Source organism: Mustela nivalis (genome assembly GCF_964662115.1).
Source record: "Mustela nivalis genome assembly, chromosome: 2".
Classification (NCBI taxonomy): Eukaryota; Metazoa; Chordata; class Mammalia; order Carnivora; family Mustelidae; genus Mustela; species Mustela nivalis.
The window spans coordinates 110,002,042-110,027,721 of NC_139021.1; the positions used below are offsets into that span (position 1 = coordinate 110,002,042).

The following is a 25,680-nucleotide window of genomic DNA, read 5'->3' on the forward strand; positions in this document are numbered from 1 at the left end:
ATGCTGCCACAATTGAGCCTGTCATAAGTTTAACAGAAAATGTTAGATATTTCAGACTTTTGGGATTTCAGAATTGGAGAGGAAGGGAGTGTACAATGACCTTGACTTGTTTTAAAACGCTAAGTTTTTATTTTAAATAATTTTTAAAAATCTCATTTGGTTAGTAGTTGTAGTTACCATGATTTTGCTGACCACAAATTCAAGTGTGGGATCCCTTTCAGAGCCTTCTTAATGTTTGTTAACACACCTATTAACCATGAGTAAACCAGCGCATGATGACAAACATGTCACTACTATTAAAGAGACCAATTTTAGTATGCTCTAAGTAATATAGAGTTAACATTTTACTACTCTGTCTTTATTTTACTTCTTATTCCTTCATTACTCTGAGACTTTAATTAAAACTCATAACTGAGAGATTTTTGACAAAGATTACCTTTGTTAGAAAAGTCTGCCTTAACAATTTTTTAGTAAGTGTAGTTTTTGAGTAGATTAGTGTCATTCACTTTTTTAAAAAAAAATTTCTTTTCCCTTATTTTAGTATTTTAAAAATTTATCTTTTTAAAAAATACTTCAAGAAAACGATTTATGCTCAACTCTGGGGTAAAGACAGTACTGTGGCTCATTAGGTGTTTGTACATACTTGGTGAAGTCAAACATATACTCCCTCAGCATGCAGGAAGTTTCAGGGGACACGTGCAGCTGGGTGGGAGGTGTGTGCCTGAGCGGCATCACAGGTTTTGTGAGCAAGTAATGGAAGCCCTAAGTGCATAACACCTAAGATCAGTTTTCTTAATGGTAAAATGGGGATAATGACACTACCTACTTCCTAGAATTGTTAGGATTGAAAGAAGTAGTTAATAAAAAACAACCTGATGCCTGGTACAGTATAAAAGTTCAGGAAATGTGTGTTACTATACTTTTTTTTTTTTTTTTTTTTTTTTTTTTTTTTTTTTTGCCAGTGCAAAAGATAACTTTGGATCACATTTAAACTTTTCTTTTAGGTGTGCTGAAAGACATTATGATACCACCAAATTTAACTGCAGAGGTAGGTATTAACTGCCACGTAATGTATTTCTGTTATATAACTTAAAACCAATAGACCAAATCTTCTTGTCATAGCAGTAGTGAATAAGCTCAATTATTAAGTGATGTAAATATTTATGTTAAAGATGGTCTTAGACAATTTGGAAAAATTTAATTTTACAGTTACCATATAAACCTGCCAGTACTAGTAGGAATACTAAAATGCAGGGTTGACTGTAAGAATTAGGAAAAGTTTATAGACAAACCATAAAATAAAGAAAGGGTTATATCTACTGTTGGAGGCATTTGGTCAAATAGTAAAGGATTATAGGAAGAGCAAAGCAGACAATGGAGTAACTCCGTGGAGCCGTGACCTAAAAGGGGCAAAAGCTTATGACAAATGTGGATTAGAGGAGCCTGACAAGTGGGAGCAGGAGCTGCTTTAAATGAGTTCTTCTCCAGGTGTAGTGAATTTTTCTGAGGTCCCACAAAAACCTTCCCTCATTGTTTGTGGAACCCCTTGAGCCATGAGAGACCTGGAGAGTGAAGAAGCTTGGCAGATGCTACCATGATAGAAAGAGAGGGTGGAGTCCATGCGCTCCATGTTGATGTGTTTGCGGTGGATCCCTTCTGACAGTCTAGATCGGATGTTCAAACAGCTGGTTTGAGAATTCAGAAGTGGTAGTGGTGAGAGCCAGTACAGATCCACTAAGAATTTTTCCTTTTTCGTGAATTTAAGCTACTGCTTACTAGGCAAAGCGTGTTTTAGTCAACGTTTATCTAGCTTTAAATAGACGTTTAACAGATTCCTGGCTGTTTTGTGTGCCCGTGGGGAGATGAAGATGGAATGCTGAGGCCCAGGTGAAAGCATCCCAGCGACTCCTGTAATGGTCATCGTCGTCTCCCAGGACCACTCACCTGACACACTGAATCCGGTTCCATATTAGTGATGATGTGACTGAAGATAGAAGGCATACTTCTCACATATTCAGATGACACAGAGGACAATTATGTACATTAGATGTCAGTCAGGATTTGTAAGGGTTTTAGTAGAATGGAACTGCTGAGGCAGGGACCAGTAAGAAAAAATTTAATAGTGATATAGTTGAACTCCTGTTTCTGAGCAACTTAAAAAACACAACAACAAAACCCCTGTGACTATAAGCAAAGAGAAACTTTGGGTTTTTATAACTCATGTGAAAAGACCTGAAGCTTCATTAGATACACTTTACTACAACGGTATACGTTTTTATAAGTAGTTTTTTTCAGCTTCTTTTGTAAATGTCTTTAAAATCACATGTAGTATACAACACTAACATTTGCAAGACCATCTTTAAATAACACGCTTAGCATTTTTATTATATGAAATATAAAAATCAGTCCTTTACATTGTTGATTGATTGGTAATTTATATCTTCTCTGGAATATATGTTTTGTGGTGATGTAATATTATAAATATTACAACTCCTTTTGTCAGAAAACGCATTCAGAGCCCTGACAGGAAACCTGCCTACATGACATTTCATTTTGAGTTTGCCTCTCTCTCTGACATGTTGCCTTCTGCTACCTCTCCATTACAAAGTTTCCTCTTTCAGTAAGTGGGGAAAATAATGCTCAGCCTCTGTCTAGTGGGTAGGTTTAAGAATTGAGACACTAGTTTCTATTCAAATATTGGTAAATTATCAGGCAGCAAATTATTTTTCTCTGGAGTTCACTTTTTCTTTTAAACATCTATTAAGCTTATATGCAACATTTCTACAGTTAATCTACTTTAATAAACAATTCAGGAAAGACTTTTTTTTTTCCCTAATTCTGAGGTTATCCTTTTACCACAGTTGCACAGTATCCTTTTGAAGACCATAATCCACCACAGCTAGAACTTATCAAACCCTTTTGTGAAGATCTTGACCAATGGCTAAGTGAAGATGACAATCATGTTGCAGCAATTCACTGTAAAGCCGGAAAGGGACGAACCGGTGTAATGATTTGTGCATATTTATTACATTGGGGCAAATTTTTAAAGGCACAAGAGGCCCTAGATTTCTATGAGGAAGTAAGGACCAGAGACAAAAAGGTAAGTTATATTTGATGTTTTTTTCTTTCTTCTTCCTTGATCTGAGCATTTATTAGAAAACAGCTTTTTAAAAAGATGGTTGGTAACCCTTCTACCGTAACTGTTGCATGAGCAAATGACTGAATTTCTCAATTTTTCTCTTCATGCTGGCATTTTCATATCATGCTAGTAAATCTTATGCATTAACTGTATGGCATATTTGGTCTTATAAAATCCTGGCAGAGCATTTAAAGTAGCAGTACGTTGAACAAAAGTAAGCTTGATATTTCTGAACCTTGCTTGAGAGTAAGATGTCTTTGGGTAATAACTTGGATGCCATTTCCTACTATAGTATGATCCTTTATAAGTACATGAAAATTATTCTTTGATATGAATATTCACGAATATAGTTATAATTAAGATTAGTCAAAGGTTCTTCTGTTATTCAGAAGGCTAATAAAGACGATGTTGAAAATCACTGACAAACTTAATCTGTGTAATATGTTTGAGGGGAGAACATAAAGTCAGGAGAAGTTTCATAATAATTTCTAAGAGATTCATTTCTTTGGATGGTAAATGTGACAAAATATGTTTATGTTTCTTACAAAGAGATTTTGTACATTTCTCTGTCTCTGAGAAGGAAAAACCGCTCCAGATAGAGGGAGAAACTCACCTAGACAAAGAACTCTCTTGAGGGAGACATTACAACTTTATGAAGAAATTTATTCTAGTTTTAATAACATTTACAATCAGGAAGGTTCTCTTCCAGTTTAAGTTGCTTGCCTGCCTGCCTGCCTGTCTTCCTTTAATTTTTAGTGTGGGCTTTGAGCTCGTGACCCTGAGATCAAGATCTGAACTGAGGTCAGGAGTCAGATGTTTAACTGACTGAGCCATCCAGGCGCCCCTAAGCTGATTTCTTTTTAATTCAACTTCAAAACAGAAACATGATCACTTCTATTATTTTAGCTGGTGATTGCATTGATTCCTGCCTCCTTTTCTCCTTCCTCATTTCTTATTTTATTTATCTTTGTGATTTTTAAAAATTACTCCTAGAGATGCTAGAGTGTTGTGTATTGGTGATAGTTTATAAAACTGAATCTCATGTTAGTGCTTGATTTTAGTAAATATTCATTATAGTAGATTGCCTTACACTTCTTTAGAAGTTGTGTATGTCCTGAGATGATAGTGGTGGAGTGAATTCTTGAGTGGAAGGCCTGAGATGTTTACTTTGGTTCATTTTTTTCATCATCTAGAGGGAAATAGTTGCTGTTACTGATTAAAAATATAAAAGGTAAATTGTTCTTAAGTGAGTAAGTCCAGGGCAGCACAGGGGAAAGAGACTGAATGGAAAGAAAACAATAGAGAAACAGGTCGAATCAAAGTACAGTAGCTAAAGTAGTGGTAGAAGTTTAGAGCAAGCAGGGTTGATGAGCAGTAGACACTGTATGTAGTTGTGGGAAAGAAATCAAATCAAAAGAATTTCAAATAAAAGTAGAGGAGCTGTGTATTATGGAGCCAGAACACTAGATTTAAGCTCATGGCTCTTTTTTTTTTTTTTTTAAGATTTTATTTATTTGACAGAGAACACAAGTAGGCAGAGAGGCAGGCAGAGAGAGAGAGAGAAGCAGGCTCTGCACTGAGCAGAGAGCCCGATGTGGGGCTCAATCCCAGGACCCTGGGATCATGACCTGGGCCAAAGGCAGAGGCTTTAACCCTCTGAGCCACCCAGGCGCCCAAAGCTCATGGCTCTTAAAGGATTTATGTGACATATATTCTAGAAATATGATGAAAGCTATAGTCTCTCACTAAAAATGTACATGGTATACATGAACATAAAATTTTCCTTATAGTTTTTAATTACACAGATTTTTTAAATGTGGAAAATTAAAGGAGTCTTTATAAGAATTATGTCCCCTTTTATTTTTTATTCATTTATTTTTAAGATTTTATTTATTTGACAGAGATCACAGTAGGCAGAGAGCGGGAAGCAGGCTTCCTGCTGAGCAGAGAGCCTGATGTGGAGCTCCATCCCAGGACCCTGAGATCATGACCTGAGCCTGAGGCAGAAGCTTAACTTACTGAGCCACCCAGGTGCCCCAGTGTCCCCTTTTTAAATGGAAAAATCAGTGGCTCTTTGAGGTTAATGACGAAATCTCAATGGTTACAGATTAATCAGAATTGAACTTTGGTTTTGCCAATAGGAAGTTTTATGAAAGGGCTGCTAGTATTTAGATTATAAATAATACATTAAAATTATGCCATTGTCTTTGACTTGAAAACTTCTTTGTTATCTTTTATATCCAATCAATTATGACTATGGTTTTGGTGAAAACAAGTGCTTAAAAAGCTATCTCATGAAAGAATGAAAGAGCAAATGAAATCTGTAGATTCTTTTGTCAGATGAATGTAGGATTGTATCAAAAAATTAAGATTCTCTAAAATTCTCCAGAAAAATTCATGTTGCATCATTTTATTTGCCTTGGTTAATGACATCATTTTTGGCAAGATTCTGGCATAACGCTATGTTAGGAAGGGAAGGATTATGACTTCACATTTTTAGTTTTAAGGTTAAAGAATTAAACTGTGCAAATGAGTTTGTATTTTATCCAGTTGACTGCATTTAAAATCCTGGCTGTAGAATTTTGCCTTCTGAAACTAGTGAACTTACAGGGAGAAAAGCATTTCATAATTGCTCCCATTTCTTGACAAAACTTCTTGAAAAGCCCTTGATTGAATGTCTTGGCTCTCCTGAATTTGCCAATTTTCATAGCAGTAGATTTTTCACGAAACACCCTCTTGTACAGGCTGTGATTCAAGGCTTGGCACTGCTAGAGCAGGCTACTTCCCCATCAATGGCTAGAATTTCTCCCAGGATGGAGCTAGAGTCTTGTACTTCATGCACAGTGAGGAACACAGCAGTGAGTGCCACGGTGATGTGGAGAGCGCTGTCTTTCCCCAAGCAACAAAGCCAGAAGTTTTGCCAGGTGTTAAGGTGTACTATCTGCCTAGAAAATACTGAGATTTCTTGAGGGGAAGGTTTTTTGGGGGCATTTTGAAAATGTTAATGTTCCCCCAAAATTTCCAAAGAGTACTCTAAAATAAGTATTATTCTTTGATTGTGTTACCACGTGTGTACTTGATGAAAACCAGTAGCTGGCTAACCCGGTAGCTGGCTAACCCGAGAAGTCGTCATCATATACTGAAGGGAAGTGGTATTTCCAGTCCTCTCATGACCTGCTTCATAGTCTTAGGAAAAGAGGTCAGTTTTTCTGGGAGTGGACAGATTTGTTTGCTAGAGATACTGCAACAGTCTTAACTTTTCTTTTGCAAGCTACAAACATGTTTGACCATTTCTAAAGTATTTGTCTTCACCATATTGAACTACACCTTTTTTGTTTGTTTGGCATTACAACCAGCAGACTTGTAGAGTGCTTTACTCGGGATTTTGAGTTAGAGGGTAATCAAAGGTTCTTGTAGTAGTCTAACTTTTTCTGACCAAGCTGTGCTTTTACATGTGCTCTCTTTTCCCCTCTTCCGCACACTCACCCACACACATACCTCCCCTGTGTGAGAGTTGGCTAAATGCTTATAATCATGAGAACCAGCCATGTAAGGAGCACTTGGGATAGTCTCTCACACCATACTCAGGGATACAAGTAAAACCCAAGGATGCTTAAACAGTTTAAGTTAGATCCAGGAGAAGTCTTCTTAATGAAAAAGTGAAGACATGTTTTAATTTATCATTGGGAAAATACTGTATTCCTTACCATTTGAAAATATTGTCAGTTCTCTTGCTCTGTAAAGGTGAAGAGAGACTTAGTAAACTGGCAAGGCCCAAGGGATAGTGTTGTGAAATAGGGGTCAGAGTGAAAAGATAGCAAGAGAAGTGTTTATAAAAATAAAATACAATATACTGTAGAATGTGAACATCCCTCCATTATCAGCAGAAATGCTTCAGGCACACAGCACTCTTCTCTTACGGGTTTGAATCTCCCCCAGGTGGAAGTTAACAGGCTAACAGAATGGAGTTCTGTGTGTACTGTTAAGGGTATCCTTAGTAAAATTGTTATGCTTAGCTAATACATTATATCGAGATTCAGAGTTAAGTAATTTGGCCAAAATTGATCACTTTTAGCATCTTGGAGTCAAAATAAATCATTGAGATCTTTCGTGCTTTAGTTCATGATTAATCAATATACCCAGACCATTTTTGGATGAATTAGTCACAGCTGTCATCTAAAGCAGTATTATTCTAAATGTGCTCCTACCTTTTTACTTCTGTATATATTTAAAAAGGCAAAAAGAAATTTACGAGCAGATGCTCTTAATGAAGCTCTGTTCCATTTGCACGGTTTCATTTGCATTTTATGTTGAAACAGTGTTAGAAAGTTAGATTAAATAGATAAAGATTATGGGCATAAGATTATGAGCCTTTTTTGGCAGGAATTTTTCTTACTTTAAAAATGATAAAACGGAGGCCCAGAAAGGTGAAATGCTTTCATTAAGATGATTCGAACAGTTAATGATAGCATTTAGAGTAAAATTTGAGTACCCTGAACGTTGTTGAATCCTGGAACTGCAAAAGAATTTTGCGGCTGTTCAGAATTGATCTCTATGGGGACAAGCTGTCCCCAAATGGGCCTATTTTGACAAGGCTCCTCAGTTTATACCCTTTTTTACTGATGCCTAGGAATTTGGTGGCCCCTGACCTAAGTACAGATAAAGGCAGCTTGAAGTTGTTAGTCTTATAAATATAATGCTGAAGGTTTCCTTTAAATCTTTGAAATTTAATTGTCTAACAATTTTCAGACATATCAGACGTTTACCTAATGGTTAGGGTGCTAGTGAAATAATCTGTTTTTAGCCTTTAATAAGTATAGTTTCATCATGAGAAATAAGTATAGTTTCATCATTGAGCTAAGCTGAACATGGTAAAGCTGTTGTCATTCAACTGTGGAATTCTTCCAGGGAAGTAAGTATCTTATAGTAAATATAACTGATTATCCAGAGTAGTTTTATTCCTTGAAACACCTTCTTGCCAGTATTTCCTTTTAGGTTGAATGTATAGACTCGTATTTTTGTAACTGTGAACCATTATTTCGGGAGATACATATATTTTGTCAGTTTTTCAGCTTATATAGCATTAATTTTACTAAAACTGGCTTTAATGTGACTTTGCCTGTATCCTTAATTTCAGTTGTAGGGAAACATTAAGAAGGAAGTTGTGTTCTGGTGACGTTTATATGGGAGGATATGGTTTCTTCTCTTCCCTCCTTCCTCCCCCCTCCCCCCTTTCTCCTTCTCCCCCCCACCCCACCCCTCTTTGTTATGGAGAAAGAAGACCCAGTTGGCATGTTTTAGTGAAGAATTTGTGGACTTGGCAGGGACTCTCCTCAAACTAATCTGGTGCAGCCTTGTCATTCCCTCAGCTTCCCTCAGTGGACTTGGTGCAAATTAAATGGCAAAGCGGTGGGTGCCTGCTGACCCTACAGTGTGCCGTTGTGTTAGTGATGCCCAAATGGTGCTTGAGGCTTTGAGTGCTGCCGAGAATTCAAAGTACAACTGATACCTCCTCTAAAGAAACATATTTCCCAGAGCAGGATAACTGCTTGATGGAAAAGAAGAGTCCTTCTTTTATTCAATAATTGAGAAGAAACCTGTGTTACACTTCCCTAAGAGTAATTCCTTTGGAGATTTGGTCCTTTTTCTTCATGAGTCAAACAGGCTCTCAGCAGCTCCCTGTCCTGCCCCCCCAGGAGAGCCTGGTGCAGGTTAAATCCCAGGGCAAGTGCCTGTCTAGTCCTGTGCTTCACACTGTCTGCACTTAACACTTATGTATCGGAATGAGAATAAACTCACAGCATTTATTGTAAGCTATGAATAAGTGTTAAAGCATCCTACTAATACTGGTAAGTATGTATTTTGGAAAGAGTCCCCAAATTTCTGAGTTCAGAAGCAAACTTTAGTTACATGACAAACCCATCCAGAATTTCTGCTACTCCTCTCTCTTTCTGTTGCTTTCCCCCTTCTAGAATGGTGGCAGGCCAAGTACACATTAATCTTTATATTCTTTGATTAATCTTTTAGGAAAAAATATTTGAGCTTTTGATTTCTTTTTTTGTTTTGCTTTCAAAGCGATTATTAGAGACAAAATTCATATATATTATGATCTCTGTATATGAGTTTATTAGCTTATCTGTAATGAAGACTTAAACTTTCTAGAAATAATAAGTATTAACTTTATTCTAAGTGATCCCATGAAGAGGAAATTTTCTGGATTCTCTGAGGAGTGAATTTTTATGTCCTGATTGTATAGTCAGCTTACTTTTTTCTAGCTACTAAATTTCTCCATATGATAACATAAAAAATTTTTCTAGTTTTCCCCTTCACTTAAACTCTAATTGTTCTCATTTTCAGTAAAAACAAAACAAAAAGAATGCCTAATACAATATTCTTCTTTTTTTTAACATACTAATTCTTTTGGGCTAAACTGTGTTTCTCTAATACATGGTATTTAAGCCTGTCATACAATCTATACATTCATAAAATTATAAGGTTTTTATACCTTGAAGGATTTTAGCAATGATTTAGTTAAGGCCTGTTCTAATATAAATGATCAAATGAATCTGTAAAGATCAGTCTCTCCTAGGTCATTTCATCTGTCTGTGTAATGTTATTCAAAACTGTCTCCTAACCTCAAATCTAGTATTCTTTCTACAGTACTGTGTTCTTCTGTCCAGATTATACTTCTGTATCATTTTGATCCCCAAAGTAGAAATAGAAACTTAAAAGAGAAAAAAAGAAGTAGCTATATTATAACATATTAGAATTCTCTCAATATCTACTCACAGAAGCCCAACTCAAAGAGTGTAAACCCAAGGAGACCTTTATATTGACTTATATAACCTTAAAAGCTCTGGCCTGGACTTAGATGCTTAATAGGTGTTGGTAATCTTTCTCTCAGCTCTCTCCTTTGCTCTGTATTTGCTTTCTTTTCAGGCATTCTCCTTGCAAATAATAGCAAGGTATGACTCCTGGCGACTCTGGTGTTACATCCTGGCTACTTTAGCAACTACAGGAGGAAGAGAGCTACAGTTTGAGTGAATATTCCTAGATTAGGTTCTGATTTACCTGGATTAGGGCATGTACCCATCCCTGAACTGAACATTCTGGCGAGAGGCTTGGGACATGTATCTGATGCTGAAGAATAGATCCCATCCCATCTCCATCGGACTGCAGGGTGAGTGATAGCTTTCCCAAAGGGGAAGGGGTGCTGTGCAGAGAGACCTGTGCCCCTTGTCTGCTTCATACTATTCGCAGAGATCTGTGATTCGTGCAGCACTGTTGTTGATAGGTTACTCAAAAGTAGTTCCATGGAGCTGGAGCTCTGTGATACTCTAAACTTTGTGAAGGCTCTTCATAGTTGGGAAAAATAGTGCTCAAACAGGTCACGACTTCTTTGTGTGCTCTTAGTAAAACCCAGGACATCGGAAGATGAAGTTCTAGGCTCAGAGTCACATTTAGGTTCAGGTCCAGGTTTTTTGAACAGGACAATCATGTGCCCCAGGACTGTTTTCTCACCCTTGAAATAGAGGTGACAGTGTTTGTCTTACAAAGTGTGGTGGTATTAGGGTCCTATGTACAATGCCCAGCAGTTAGCTTCATAACAAAACTCCTGCCACATGGCGTCATCGCAATAGTAACCATTCCTAAAGAGCTATATTCCTTCCTGTGCTGAGTTACTTTCCTGTGACAACGTTGTGAGCATTCTGAAACATACTTTTTCAAGCTTCCAGAAAACACTGTTATTTTAAAACACGAAATTATTTCTGAGTTTAAAAGTGCCAGTGAAAAGTTTACTGAAGTAGAAAATTACTTTTTTGACTGAGGAAGCTAGATTGTGACTTCATCTTAGAGAAGATGATCTGAAGGTACTGATGCACAGAATATGAGCAAAACATTACGTAGCTTGTGCTGTGGTATCCAGGTGGAATTCTGGCCTTGAAGTACCATGTTGAAAGATGTGTTTAATCTCTACTTCTAAGTTTCTGTTCTTTAAGAGATTAATTATATACAAGAGACTTGCGTAAAACAGCTCAGGTTAGAAAAATAAGTGGTTCATTAAAGATACATCAGGCAAATGTAAATTTCAAGAGCAGATGACAGGATATCATTATCAGTACATTTACAACAGAATATGTAAAACTAGATCAGGAATGTCATTTTATATTAACACAGGGTGCACTCCACAATGAAGAGTTAGCAGATATGAACTCTTACATGCTAAACATAACATCAAATACAGTAAGAAAAGCTGAAAGAAATGAAGAAAAAACTGATGGCAAAACAACAATAATAGGAATCTTTAATATACTTGAAGATCAAGAAAGTACAAGATAAGAAGATGTGTAGATGGATTGAATAGTATAATAAAAAATGGCCCATAAGATCTGTCTTTTTTCTTTTTTTGTCATCCACATAATAGTTAACCAAGATTGATAATTCATTAGGCCAACTACAAAGAAAATCTCATCTCCAGGTAGAAATATATAAACCCCATTCCTTGATTATAATTCAGTACAGTGAGAGATTTTCTTAAATGTATAATTTTGATTTTTTCCCTGTTTTTAAAGATTTTATTTATTTGTGTGTGAGAGAGAGTGTGCAAGAGGGGGAGGAGCAGAAGGAATCTCAAGCAGACTCTGCACTGAGCCTGGAGCCCCACGCAGGGCTGGATCTCATGACCGTGAGATATGACCTGAGTCAAAACCCAGAGTTGGGTGCTTTAACTGACTGACTGAGCCACATAGGCACCTCCAGCAAGAGATTTTTTAAAACGTTTAATCAAGTAAGATCAACTATTTGGAAATTTAAAACTAGTTACTTAAATAATTTGGGGTCAATTATATTTGGGAAATACAAATATATTTTAGAGATTACTAAGATAATAACATAGAGAGGAATTACTAAAGATGAAAATATAAGTTGTGAATTAGCAAACAGTAAACCTTTTGAACTAATCATTTCAAACATTGTATGAAATTGCCAATAAAAGCAATACATCTCTTTTAAGGTTTTTTTTGAGGAAAAATAAAGGGGAAACACAAATTATACGTTAAGTTTGAGAAAGGGGAAGAACTACACTGTGTAGGTAACTAAGAATTATTTGGGTCCCTGCTAATGAATTTGACTATTTCAATGGGAAATAAGCAATTTTCAGTGAACATCATTGTTTCAAGGTGAAATCCAAAATTTGAACAGACCATCCCAAAATGAAAATGTGTAGAAGCCCTCAACATGTACCTAATCTGAATTCTGTTTCAGGTGGTGCTATCAAACTGGAAATACTGAATAATTCTGTCACTTGAGTTGGTCTAGGTGTTAGAAGATAGGTAAAACTTCCCAGATGACTGCTTGCAGATCAATGTCCTTAATCTGGTAAAGATAGCATACTTTAAAAAGCAGCAAGTATAGCATGGGAGAAATTAAGTACTTTGGTTTGACCAAAAATAAAAGCACATTCAGGGGAGTTGTATGAAGTAAGAGCAGAAAAGAGGTTGGGCTGTATTTTTATGTTGTTAATGGATTTATATAATCTGTGATAAGTTTTCTTATTTGGATAGTCACTGGGAAACCATTTAGCATTTTAAATTGTTAGTGTGATTCATCTGACACTTTCATAAAGTTAATTAAAGAGTAGGTGTAAAAATAGAAGAATAGATCAATCAGAGGCTGGTATTCATTTGACTATTACAGAATTGCAGGAGGTGATTGAACTAGAATGGCCACAGAAAGCTAGAACTGGTATTTTGAGAGGTATGTCACAAAGTCTGGATTTTGACTCTGAATAGATGTGTAGAAGTCTACTAAGAGTATCCTAAAGGAACTGAACCACTGGTGTGCTTTTCGTGTTGTGTGGACAGTGTGTGTGTGTGTCTGTCTGTCTGTCTGTGTCTCTCTGTATGTATGTACTGTGTGTAGATGCTCGGTAGTTGGCCTGGGCCTTTGCTACAGTTCTGGGATTTCCTTATTCCTCTTTTATAGCCCTGTGTAGATCACTACTCCCTCTCAGATTGTTTCCTTGACTCGAGCAGGAAGAAGATGGCAGCATCAGCAATTGACTGTAAACTCTGGAGCTGGAGTACTAGGGTGAAACTTAGTTCCATTACTTACAAGAGTTGGGACCTTACCTCGTCTATAAAATGATGTTACTGATAATACCCACTTCATGAGTACTAAATTATACTTAATGAAAGTACTTAGAACAATACAAAGAACATTGTAACAGTTCAATAAATAGTAGCAGTGGTGGTATTAGAAGAGGTTTTGAGCTTTGAGCACTGGGGAAAATAGTAAATATCATTAATAAAAATAACAGAGGTTGGTCCTGCAAAAATAGGAAAGTTTCAGTTTTTGGATATGTTGTGTTTAAAGTGCTTCTGAAATTTCCAGGTAGAAATGCCCAGCTAAGTTTTAGAAGTTCTGGACTGGGAGTTGGGAATCAGGTATGGAGAGACACAGGTTTTGGAGTTCATGTTAATTGAACAACTAAGACAGAAGATTGACAAAGAGGGGCTCGCTCAGATCAGATTTTCAAGGTAGGCTTACTCTTAGGGAAAGAGGTTAGGTAGTTTTCTCTTACCCAGTAAGGTTAGGAGAAAACTTTCAAGAGTGTGTTCTAGGATAGAGGCAGAGAATTTTCAAAATGGCAATGGAAAATGAGATAGGATGGGACTGAGAAAATAGTAGGAAATGACTGTTAGTGACACTTAAGAACTACTGACCATTAAGAAATCAGCCTTATGAAAACAGTTTCCTATGGGGTAAGGGGTAGAGGCTTACCTTTGAGAGTCTATATAGAGAAGAAGGGTGACAATTTGAGAAAGATAAAAGATTTGGGGAGAGTGTGCATTTTTAGCCCATGAGTGGCTTTGGATAACAGGACAAGGGTTACCCGAGCTGTGTATTAGGAGGAGACAGGTGAAACAAAGACAAATGCCAGAGAGGGAATAATTAATAGAGCACTTACCAAAATGGAACCTAGGGAAACATGCAGTCAGTTTTATAAAATATCAGAGAATATGAGAAAATTTTAAGATGGGACAAGGGAATTCTGAGAGTGCCACACTGGGTGACCCCAAGGTTCCCAGTAGAGTAGGAGCTACATTCATTGAGGTTGATGTCTAGGACAGGATAGAAAGGTGGGTTGAACAGAGTGCTGAAATCATCACTCAGTTTAAGAAGTGTGTTTCAGAAGAATGACGTATGGAATGATAGAGATTCAGAGTCATAGGTGAGACTGAGTAAAGGCAGTAGACCTTGGGAGGAACACGACACATCTTTGCAGGCACTCCTCTAGGTCTGTGAACATCAGGGAATCGAAGAAGCAATGGTGGTCTTTTGCGATGATGGCCAGGAATGTGGTGTAAAGGCAACCCTGAAGAATGCCAAGTTTAGCTGAGATTAGAATGTTTAAAAGTTACCTTTGGGAAAAAAAGGTCAAGAATACAAGTAATTTTCTTCACATTTAGAGTAGAAAAGAAGAATCGTTGGTGGTAGAGGGTGGATACTTTGGGGATATAGTTACAAACCAGTTAACTTAAATGTTCTTGGTTAATTTAAATGAAAATGGAAATATTAAAAACACATAGTTATTTTTTAATCTCTAAGAGCTTCGAAGTTCAGCCCTCTTTTCATATATGTAAAATAAATTTTTGAAGATCTTTAAAATGTTCATTTCTTAGATTTTAAAAGAGATTTGTCTTTATAGTCAAAATACTATAGGTAAAACATGCACGTAAACCATTGTTTTCAGCATATGCATTCAGGAAATAATATATTTGAGGTGTTATAAATTGCATTGTCAATTTATTATGGACGTTGTATTCATTTTATTTCAAAATCTACATTACAATATGGTTCATTGTACCATTAATTAAATTTGAGTAAGTGTGCATTGTGGCCATGAGAGATGTAACTAGATAGAAGGATACGCTAATGCCCATGGTTGGTACATATTTGAGCCTTACAACTCAATTATTTCTGCTAATCTGACTGCATTGAATTTGAGCATGCTGCTAGGTAGGAATTGCAAAGTTAAGCTACAGAAGCTGAATTATGCATAATTTGATAGTAAAAGAATTAAGTTAAATTGTGCCTTTCAGTGTTTTTCTTTGAATTGTGTCAGTAATTTTGTTTAGCTCATATTTAACACACAAATTATTCGTCCATGTTTGACATCTAGTAGATTCATATGTTCTTCCTCTATCCTTTTGCCTTGCCCTTTGGTAAGAGTTATTAACTCACTATATAAAAAGCTGCATTATACATGTGCTGCTAATCACTTGCTACTTGAAAAAAATCAAATCTTTGAAAACATTTTAATTATTCATACAAACTTATACCAAGAAGCTAAAGAGGAAGAAATCATCTATGATTGCATTGAATCCCAACAAATAACTTGACAGCTTGGTCTTCTTCTACACTCCCATTGATTTGATTTTTTGAATTTAATTTTATTTAGTTTTTAGACTAAATCATAAATTCACATGGTTCAAAAAAGCTTCCTTCCTACCCAGCCATCGTCCATCTGCTATATTCCCCCCACCTTGCTTTGCAATTCTGTGTCTTGTCTTGATAAATATGAATAAGTTGTTTACTGAAGTAACATTTAAGTAATGTAATACAATAAACCATTGTAAGTGTAAACACTTTTTATTAATAATGATTTTTAACATTAGTTTTTTTATAGGAGCTTTTCACAGTAATAGTATTTTACTACTGTTTCTTTAATACAGAAAACCAAAATTCTAGTTCTTCCAAAATTATACTTCAAATGTAGATAGGATTTCTAAAACTGCTAATTAGGATTTGTGTATCATTTGTAGGTTTAGCATGCTTTTGTGTAACTACACTTAGTATTTACTCCTCATGAGAATCCCGTGAAGACAGGGTAGGTATTAATTGTCTTCATTTTGCTGAAGAAACCAATCAGAGTTGATATTTTGAGCATTAGCTTTTAAATTCTAGTCTTTGCACTGCAGCCAGAATCATAAGTCATTTGTCCTTCTTTGAAATGGCTTTTATCCATTTTTTTGACATTCTATATATTTTTTAATTGTAATGAAATCATGCTAATTTTTTGAAACAAACCTGAGAATACTAGAGTGAATACCTGTTTACCTGCCATTCTGTGTATCTGTCTTTAAATTCATATGAACGTACTTTATACTTTATTTAGAGGGAAGAAAAGCATTTATGTCCCGAGTGTTTAACAGATGGGGAGATTCAGATGCCAGTAATAACCTGAAAATATTACAAATTCTTTCTCCTCTTGAATATACTTCTAAGTTTTCTGCAAGTCACTTGTAACTGTCAGACATCTTTCTGTTACTATTTGCCTTCTGTTTCTAAGTTAAATGCCTGAATTTTCCTGAAGTTATATACATCCTAGGAAAGGAGACCTCAGCCCTCATTTATTCAGCAGCATTAATGAATTGCATGGCTGTACACACTAGATTTTTTTCTTTAGATAACTTTTTAAAAAAATAGAACATGAATTATATATATTTAGCATTTGTAATACTTAATTTTCTCAAACATTATGTATATCCATGGTTTCTTCTACAGAGAGATGCATGTGGCTCGAGGACATTTCCTAAGTCCCTCTGTTAGAGAATTCTTGCATACATTTATCCCAGCCACATATTCCTGTTCTTATTGGGGGTCTCAGGGTTTCATTTTTTTTCTGCTGCTATTTCTGTCTCTTAAAGGCACTATGCCTTTATGTGTTCTGCTGATTCTGATATGTTTTTGCCTAAAAAATAAGTAACCAAGCTTTTGAGGAGTTGTGTGTTCAATAAAAGTCCATAAATTTCCTACGTCTCAGGAGCACAGCTGTAGTACAGGTGCCTTTGACACGTATTTTGGAACTGCTGAGGCCTTATTTTACTGGGTTCATGGGTTGGAGCATTGTGGTGACCATTGAATAAATGAGCGGATTATGATAATTTTAAGGGAAAAGGTTATTCTGATATTTCCTTTGTACTGATGTTGCTCTGATTTACTCTTGTTGAACTAGACTTAAATATTAATCATTTAAGGTCAAATAGCTAATGTATATATGGTCTTCAGTGGATACAACCCAGTTACAACCCAGTTATCGTAACAATTTAGTAAAATAACTGTAATGGAATTTTTCTTTTGAATTTGGCTTTTCTTTTTATTTTCTTTTTTTTTTTTTTTTTTTTTTTTCTCTCCACCAGGGAGTAAATATTCCCAGTCAGAGGCGCTATGTGTATTATTATAGCTACCTGTTAAAGAATCATCTGGATTATAGACCAGTGGCACTGTTGTTTCACAAGATGATGTTTGAAACTATTCCAATGTTCAGTGGCGGAACTTGCAGTAAGTGCTCTAAATTCTCATCCCTCCATGTACTGGAACATTTTTCTGGACATATCTAGACGTTTACATAGAAATCTAGAAAGAAATTTACCACACTTAAAATGTACATAGGGGTATATATTTCTGAAGTATCCAAACTAAGTAGCTCCGTTGTTCAGCTTATTGGGCTAAGGAGGCCAGCAGCCATGGGTTTTAATGTCTTAGAAGCCAAATTGTATTTATGAAAGAAACATTCTTTGCTGCATCTACCAAATGCAGCTTAAACTGTGACTAGATGACTAAAAATCCTATCCCAGTAGAGATCCAGCATCCGAGTAGCAGTGGGATTCATTAGTTCCCTGTGTGGGGGCAGGGACCAGTTCCTTCCTATCTTAGGAAGATTAGATATTGGTAGTAATGGTGACAGGGGCAATAGAAAGGAAAGGAAAAAATTATAAGATGTAGTGACCTGCTGAAATATGTTGAGTGAATAGGGTTGAGTCAGAGTGTGTGGAGCATTAGAGACAACCTAGGATTAAATCCAAGATCCAGTGACAGTTTTGTTAGCTCTCTCATTGCTAGATTGTATAACCTCAGGCACACTCTACTTGTCTTTATGTTTGCTTGTCAATAAAATGAAGACATTTTGAAATCTGAAAATTTCTACGTATGTACTAAACAGAGTTTATGTCGGTGATGTCTGCCTCCCATTGATTTCTCTTACCCTAGCCTCTGTGAGCCTCCCTCAGTGATCCTGATCCTGGTCTGCTTCTCTGCTAGTCTTGGCTGGAGTTCTTAGACTGAAAGGAGCCTTAATACTGAATACCCAGACCCAAGCAGTTAGTCAAGAGAGAATGCGTGGGTGGAAGTATTATCCAGCCCAGTAAAAGATCAGACTGTTGCTGCTTTTTTTCTGTAACTGCCTTGGCAGTGATCAGTCATGTTTTCATGTTTAAGAAATATGTTTCATTTATTTAGAGAGCAGTTCTGTAGTCTGTAGATAAGCAACTACTACAGTATTTCTTTGAATACCTCTAATAATATTTCAGTGAGGTTTTGTAATTTGTTAGTGGTTTTAGTTTTTAGTTTTAAGTTTTGCTTCTTGAAAATACTTATGTAGTTAAAAAATTTCTATCTCTAAATTATCCTGTACTGAGGAAATTAATTTCTTGATAGTGTTTGTCTTTCTCAGGTATTACCACCTTCATATCTTTCCTGTGTTCTTAGAGCTGGACACCTTTATCATAGGCCACAGATTTATTAATAGAGTGTGATATAGGCTCACTGATTTGATTGCCTTAGCAAAGCACAATGGGAGCCCTAACTGATGGCTGTCGTCATCTCTGTACAGCAAAGGCCAAGCACCACAGCAGTGCACCGTGGAGACAGGCGGTGGCTCTGCTGGTGGGGAGCGCAGCATGGTGTGTAAACCTGTGGAATCTCTGTGTTGTACACCTGAAACTAATGGCACATTGAGTGTCAACTCTGCGTCAACACAAATAATAGAGTCTGTGATAAAAAAAAAGTTCTAAATGCAAGGCATTAGACTGTCAGAGGTGACTGACACAGGAACGTAGCACGTTCATAGAGGAGAAGGAAAAAGGAAGAAAACATTCTTGCTCTTCCTGTAGGATAAATATCAGGTGTAAGGGCCAAAAGGAGGGTTTAATTTTAGGGAGAGAATAAGAGAAAGAGAACATTCAGTTCAATAATCCACCTATCTAGTGTAATTTTTTCATTGGCTTCTCTAGCAAAAACCTGACAGTTCTGCTCTGCCTGCAATGTTCTGATGGATTTTTGTTTTGTTCTTGTCTTTTTCCACTATTACATTTAAACTTTCAAATTACTGACTGCTGAAAACTTTTCATCTTTACTAATTTTCTCCATTTATGCCCTGTGGTTTCATACTATGTAATAAAGCTGTATTAAAAGTAAACATAATTGAATGGGAGGTTATACGTATAAATTATAAATGGTGTATTCAGAAAAATAAAAGTTTTAGGGGTTGTCATATGGTTTCACAGAGGAAGTCCAGCTCTTCCTTGAATGGTAGAGAAAGTGTACCTTTTATATTGGCATTAAAACTGAAGGAAGTACTGCAGGTGTGACTTGAAGTACAATAGCAGGACATGAACTGGACCCAGAGGCATGGAGGGTGGCATGTGTGGCCCGCTGTCAGAGGAGCCTAAATGGGGATGTTAGACTGGATTTGATAGGTGCTGTTGCATCAGTGACAGGTCAAGAGGCGTAGGCTCTGTTTTAAGTCTGGCTGGGTAGGAAGTGGTGATTGCACGATGGGGAACCAGTGGTGGAAAGGAATCCAGTTACGGGACTTCTTGTGAGCCAGATGTGCTTTGCTAAGGCAGTCAAATCTCCTTTCCCTTTTATATTTAAACATTTTGTCAGTTTTGATTCTGGCCATATGAATAATTCCCAAAAGAGGGGAGAAGGGAAAACGAATCTCACTGAGACTTGGGAGACATGAATGTTTTTTGTTTTTAAACATGTTTTGGTCAGGTCAAGGGGAGCTGTTTATATGAAGATCCTCAGTGGGTTCTTGAAAGTGGGTTTGAATCTTAGGTGAGAGCTAGATCTGGTATTTTGGGAGCATCAGGCAGCAGGCATAGTAACTAATTAGCCTTCTGTGTAAATATGGTATTGGGCTAGAGGTTGGGAAGGCCTAGGGAAACAGAATGGGAGGAGTGTGAGACCTGGTGAGTTGGGAGTTTGGGTTCAGGGGAAAGGTTGGGACCCTTGAGGAAAACGAAGTAGTTTCTGCAAAGTTGTTAGGGGTCAGCAGCTGTTTTCTTACTGAATTATTGTCCTAATATTCCTAAATAAAGGAAAAGTTACTATACTCTTCACATCTGAAAGGGTTAAAACATTAGTAAAAGATGATCAGTGTGATTTTCTGTCAGTAGGCATATGTCAAAACAGTTTAATCCTGATTTTTGTTGACCAGGTATTGACTTGTCATTTCTTTAGAACACAGTCAGTTGTATCAAAGAGAAAATACTTGGCTTGTGTCTTAGAAGTCAGCAGAACTGCACTGATGTTGGACTTCTGATAAGTTAGCCCTTGAAGATCTAAGATGGGGAATTTGTATTGTAAATGAACTGATTTTCTGTAGTGATTTCAGGAAAACTTTTAAACTTAGGTTTTGGGGTAGATTCTAAGTGACGCTGATTTGTAATTAGTTTATGAATGGATCACACAGTTCTAGAATTCCTGAAGGTGCACATTTTAGATGTAGTTTAATTGAAATCTGGCTTCTACTGTTAATACACTTTTTAAAGTCCTAAAAAGAGGATTATCACATCCTGAACTAGTGGAGTCTTAATAAGATTACAAGGCATTTCATCCTGGCTGATTTTTATCATAGCTTTGGAATAAATGTTTTGCTTTTTCAAGCTAGAGTTTCTAGTGAAATTTTCAGAATCACATAGTCTTGTAAAATGGCTTGCTGTACTTTGAACCTTTAGTCAAGGAAGTGAAAATTATGGACAGATTGTTGGTAATGTTTCCCCTTTTTGGAGTGCCCTTTTTCTTGTGATAAATGGCTCACATTCATATTAGAAAAACCCAACAGGCTGTTATCAGACCTTCTGTTTATTATGTGAGTGCTGGTGCTGCTCTAGATACACACGGATAAGCCCATACGTGTTTACTGATGGGAACGTGCATCTAGCTTGGATACGCCTTTTGCCTTTTTCTCACTTGTTGGTCACATTGATAAACAACATGATACTTCTTTCTGCATCTCTAACGATGATGCCTTTTAGCGTTAAGGATTTTATGCCAGTTTTTATATATGTGCATATTTTATATATAAATATATATGAGATACACATGAAATTTTTCATGTACTTTTTGCAAGCTTATGATTTTATTTCTTGATGGTCTTGGCATATTTCCTTCAAGACCCACTTACTCGTAAGGCTAATCACTAAAACATATAATCCTTTCCTTTATTTTAAAACAGACAGGGACCAAAGCCAAAATACTTGTTAATGAAAGTGGAGTGTGTTTTGGAGGGAGGGGGATTTTGCTACAGTTCCCGCTTGAGTCTTGTATTTCTTTGCCGACATTTCCAATCTCTGTCTTCCTGTTTCTCATGATGATGGCTTTATATCCCTTTAAGAAATTAAATGTGAGCTATAGGTAAAATAAATGATAGTTAATATTTTTATAAATAGAGTCTTGTGTTTATGGAATTTATTATAACTTTGTTACAGATTGTATTCTCATGCGTCTTATGAACATGTAATGATTTGTGTTTTGTGGGTTTTATTACATGGTAGAGACATTAAAATACTGCAGCAAATATCTGTTTTTAAAGTTACTTTTCATGCAGTTCATAGATGTGCCAGAAGATTATTTTTGCATCTTAATTATAAATCTAATTTATATTAGATTTTTAACATTTTAATGTTAAAGTTTTGCTGTTATTGTAGTTCCAGAAGTCTACTGTTGGGATTTAGTATTTGTGAACTAGAACCAGTAAGTAGAACTTTATGCTGAAGGTTAAAATTAGGGAAACTTTTATACTGGCTATATTTTCTGACCTTTTTAAAAAATATTGATGTGTTTTAGATCTGGGCTACAGATGCCGAATTACTATTCTGTGTGTATTGCTAATATTAACCATTAAAATGGTGTTTGACAGTTTGACATTTGAAGGCATTTCCTGTGGAATGATGCTAACATGTATTTAACCATGCAGATCCTCAGTTTGTGGTCTGCCAGCTAAAGGTGAAGATCTATTCCTCCAATTCAGGACCCACACGACGGGAAGACAAGTTCATGTACTTTGAGTTCCCTCAGCCTTTGCCTGTGTGTGGTGACATCAAAGTAGAGTTCTTCCACAAGCAGAACAAGATGCTAAAAAAGGTTTGCCCTTTACTTTTATTGGGAAGAATATCCAAAATCATACTTTGAAGAGTAACCTCCGATCTTTTGCTTAAAATATTTGGTTAGGCAGAAATCATTCTGTAAGGAGAGATTACAGGATAATATTTTGTGACTGACCATTCATTGAATTAATTATAATTGGTTTTCTGTTAGATCTACGCATGGTTTGCTTACTATAGCACTGATGAGCCATTATATTGGTAAAAAAAAAATCTTACTAGAGGAAAAGTCCTTATGTCATTGTAATTTGAAATGAATTTTCTTTAAGTTGGGTTATGCAGAGAAATTTTATAAAAATATTAAATATTGCATACCCCATTAAATCAGTTACCATCTTTTTAGACAGGATGATCAATTACCAAGAAAAAGTTAGCAAGGGGCCAGGGGCCATGGGCTTATAAAAAAAAAATTCTCTATATGTATAAATAAGATCTGTTCCATGGTCTTGTGTAATGACACAAAACACTTTCCCCCCATTTTGGTTTATTTTTTGTGAACACTATGTCATTTTATATTTGGCTTTCTCAAATTTATTGAATATTTTGAATTTTAGTTAGAGTGATAAGTATACAAAAGAAGTAATAACGAGTGAAAAAGTGTGATATTAAGTATACAGATTCAGAAAGTTAGTGGGGTTTGCTTCTTACTGAGCCATAGTTAGGGAATTCAAGAGCTTATTCTTCAAACCGTCTTGGTTTAAGATGTGAAGTGTGAACATTTGAGATGAGTGTGCCTAAGGTGCAACATTTTGGGGTTTCTTGGAGGAAGACCACAGAGATAAAATGTGATTTGGTCTTATCATATCAAGGGTTAGTGCACTGGACATGACTTATTACTTTGTTTTCTCTGTCCTCATACTGGACTCCTTGGAAGGAAGTGGGCAATTACACTATACCACTTACACTATACCTCCTTCCTGTTGGAGTAGCTACATGATTATGTACATAAATTATCAGGAATTCTGCATAGGAGATTTTTCTGTTCTATTTACTATCAGCATGAATTCATGGCTAGTTATTTTATATTTTGGTTATAGTACAATGATACCTTGTTCTTTTTGTTGCTCAAGTTGTTCCAGGTTGGTTAGTAAAAGCATCTTCTAGGGGCACCTGGGTGGCTGAGTTGGTTGAGTGTCCAACTCTTGATTTTGGCTCAGGTCATGATCTCAGGGTCCTGGGATCCAGCCCCACATTGGGCTCTTTGCTGAGTGTGGGGCCTGCTTGAAATTTTCTCTCTTGGGGTGCCTGGGTGGCTCAGTGGGTTAAAACCTCTGCCTTTGGCTCAGGCTCAGGTCGTGATCCCGGGGTCCTTGGATGGAGCCCCACATCTGCCTCTCTGCTCAGCAAGGAACCTGCTTCCCCCCCCCCCCTCTGCCTGCCTCTCTGCCTACTTGTGTTCTCTGTCAAATAAATAAATGAGTAAGTAAGTAAGTAAATAAATAGAAATTCTCTCTCTCTCCCTGTGCTCCTCCCTGCTGCTTATGCTTTCTCTCCTTTTCCTACTTTCTCAAAAACAAGTCAATAAATTTTTTAAAAGGCACCTTCTGTTGGTTCCCTTGTCTATTGACATACCCTGTTATTGTTTGAAAATTTCTTCCTTACTCTGTGGCAGTAGGTTTTCCAGGTTCATCTTCTGTCTTTCCTGCCCTAGGATTAGCCATTTCCCCCGCCTCAGTAGTTCTGGTTCTTTTCATTGGAGCATAGTATGAGAAACCAAGATTGGGGGACTAGGTGTGTCTGTTGTGACTGGGAAGTCATTGCTCAAAGACCCTCTCAGCTAACTCAAGAAGGGAATATGTATATACTCTCTCGTGTATATACATGTGTCTATAAATAGTTTAGTATGTAACCATCTGTATCTATAGTAAGCTAAGTATTCCCACTGTTGTCTCCTGTTGTAATCATTACCAAATGGAACATTCTAACCTTCTCTCCTTGCTTGTCTGTAATCTCCTGCATTAACAGTGAGAATCTAGCTAATATCTGAATTTCATTTATTTGATAGTTCAATTTTAGAATACATACACATGATTTCAGAATTACATACGTGATTTCAGAGTATTCGCATGTAGGTTTTAAAACATAAGTTTTCAAAAACATAGGGTGTGAAATTGCTGTGTTGGTTATGTATGTATGTATGTATGTATGTATGTATGTTTAGCTTTGCAAGAAATTGCCAAACTATTTTTACAGAGTGGCTGTATCAGTTTTTGTTCCTACCAACTATGAATCAGAATCTTGTTGTTCTGATTCTGGACCTGAAATTGGTACTGTCATTATTTTTGATGTAACCATTCCAATACCTGTGTCATGTTGTCTGCATATTCCCACTGAGGTGATGTGGAGCATCTATCTGTTCGTGTATTTATTTGCTATCCTTATATCTTTGGTGGAGTGTTTGTTCAAATCTTTTGCATATTTTTCATTTGGTCATTTGTTTTCTTACTATTGAAGCTTTAAGAGCTGTTTTCTCATGTTGGACACAAAGCCTTTACTAGATATCTGTGTTCCAAATATTTTCTCCCTGTCTGTGCCTTATCCTTTCATTTTCTTAAAAATGTCTTTCACAGAGCAGACGACTTTCTTTTTAATATATCCAACGCATGTTTTTCCCCGTGGAATACGCTTTTTCTGTTCTATCTAAAAACTCATCATCAAATCCAGTGTCCGAGAGATTTTTCTCCTGTATTCTTTATTCTTGCATTTTTACATTTAGATCTCTGATTTATTTTTAGTTAATACTTGTGTAAGGTCTGTGTCTAGTTTCATTTCTTTTGCATGAGTGTTCAGTTGTTTGAGCACTATTTGTTGAAAGACTGTCTCTTCTCCTTTTATTCCCTTTGTGCCTTTGTCAAAAAATGTTTGACTTTATTTTGGTGGATCTATTCCTGGTCCTTGTAATCTGTTCTGTTGATCTGTGTGTCTCTCTCAGCACTAACACACTGTCTTGGTTACTAGTAGCTTTATAGTAAGTCTCAAGACCAGGTAAGGTGAATTCTCATTTTTCTTCCACATTGTGTGGGCTGTTCTGTTTTTTTTAAACTTTTTTTAAAGATGTTATTTATATGTCAGAGAGAGAGCACAAACGGGATGTCAGAGGCAGAGAGAGCAGAGGGAGAAGCAGGCTCCCCTCTGAGCAAGGAGCCTGACTCGGGATTTCATCCAGGACTCTGGGATCGTGACCTGAGCTGAAGGCAAATGCTCAACCACCTGAGCCACCCAGGTGTCCAGTGTGTTGGCTCTTCTAGATCTTTTGCGTTTCTGTGTAAACTTCAGAATCTTCTTGTCAATATCTGCAAGATAACT

General features: G+C 36.5%; 3 protein-coding genes across 3 annotated transcripts in view; 2 read left to right on the forward strand and 1 right to left on the reverse strand.

Moving 5' to 3' along the window:
* LOC309858742 (phosphatidylinositol 3,4,5-trisphosphate 3-phosphatase and dual-specificity protein phosphatase PTEN-like) overlaps positions 1-22,417 on the forward strand; it is a gene marked incomplete at its 5' end in the record, with an annotated part of 53,376 nt that extends 30,959 nt beyond the window's left edge. Inside the window, 4 exons of the mRNA XM_082719055.1 lie at positions 1,005-1,048; positions 2,862-3,100; positions 17,344-17,485; positions 22,188-22,417. Coding sequence (XP_082575181.1) covers positions 1,005-1,048; positions 2,862-3,100; positions 17,344-17,485; positions 22,188-22,402 — 640 coding nt within the window. The 3' untranslated portion in view covers positions 22,403-22,417. The remainder of the gene's footprint in view (positions 1-1,004; positions 1,049-2,861; positions 3,101-17,343; positions 17,486-22,187) is intronic.
* LOC309859831 (lipase member K-like) overlaps positions 1-25,680 on the forward strand; it is a 596,159-nt gene that overhangs the window by 82,600 nt on the left and 487,879 nt on the right. The gene's annotated exons all lie outside the window — the stretch shown is intronic.
* The window catches only part of LOC309859861 (uncharacterized protein), a 105,533-nt gene that overhangs the window by 68,002 nt on the left and 11,851 nt on the right, over positions 1-25,680 (reverse strand). The gene's annotated exons all lie outside the window — the stretch shown is intronic.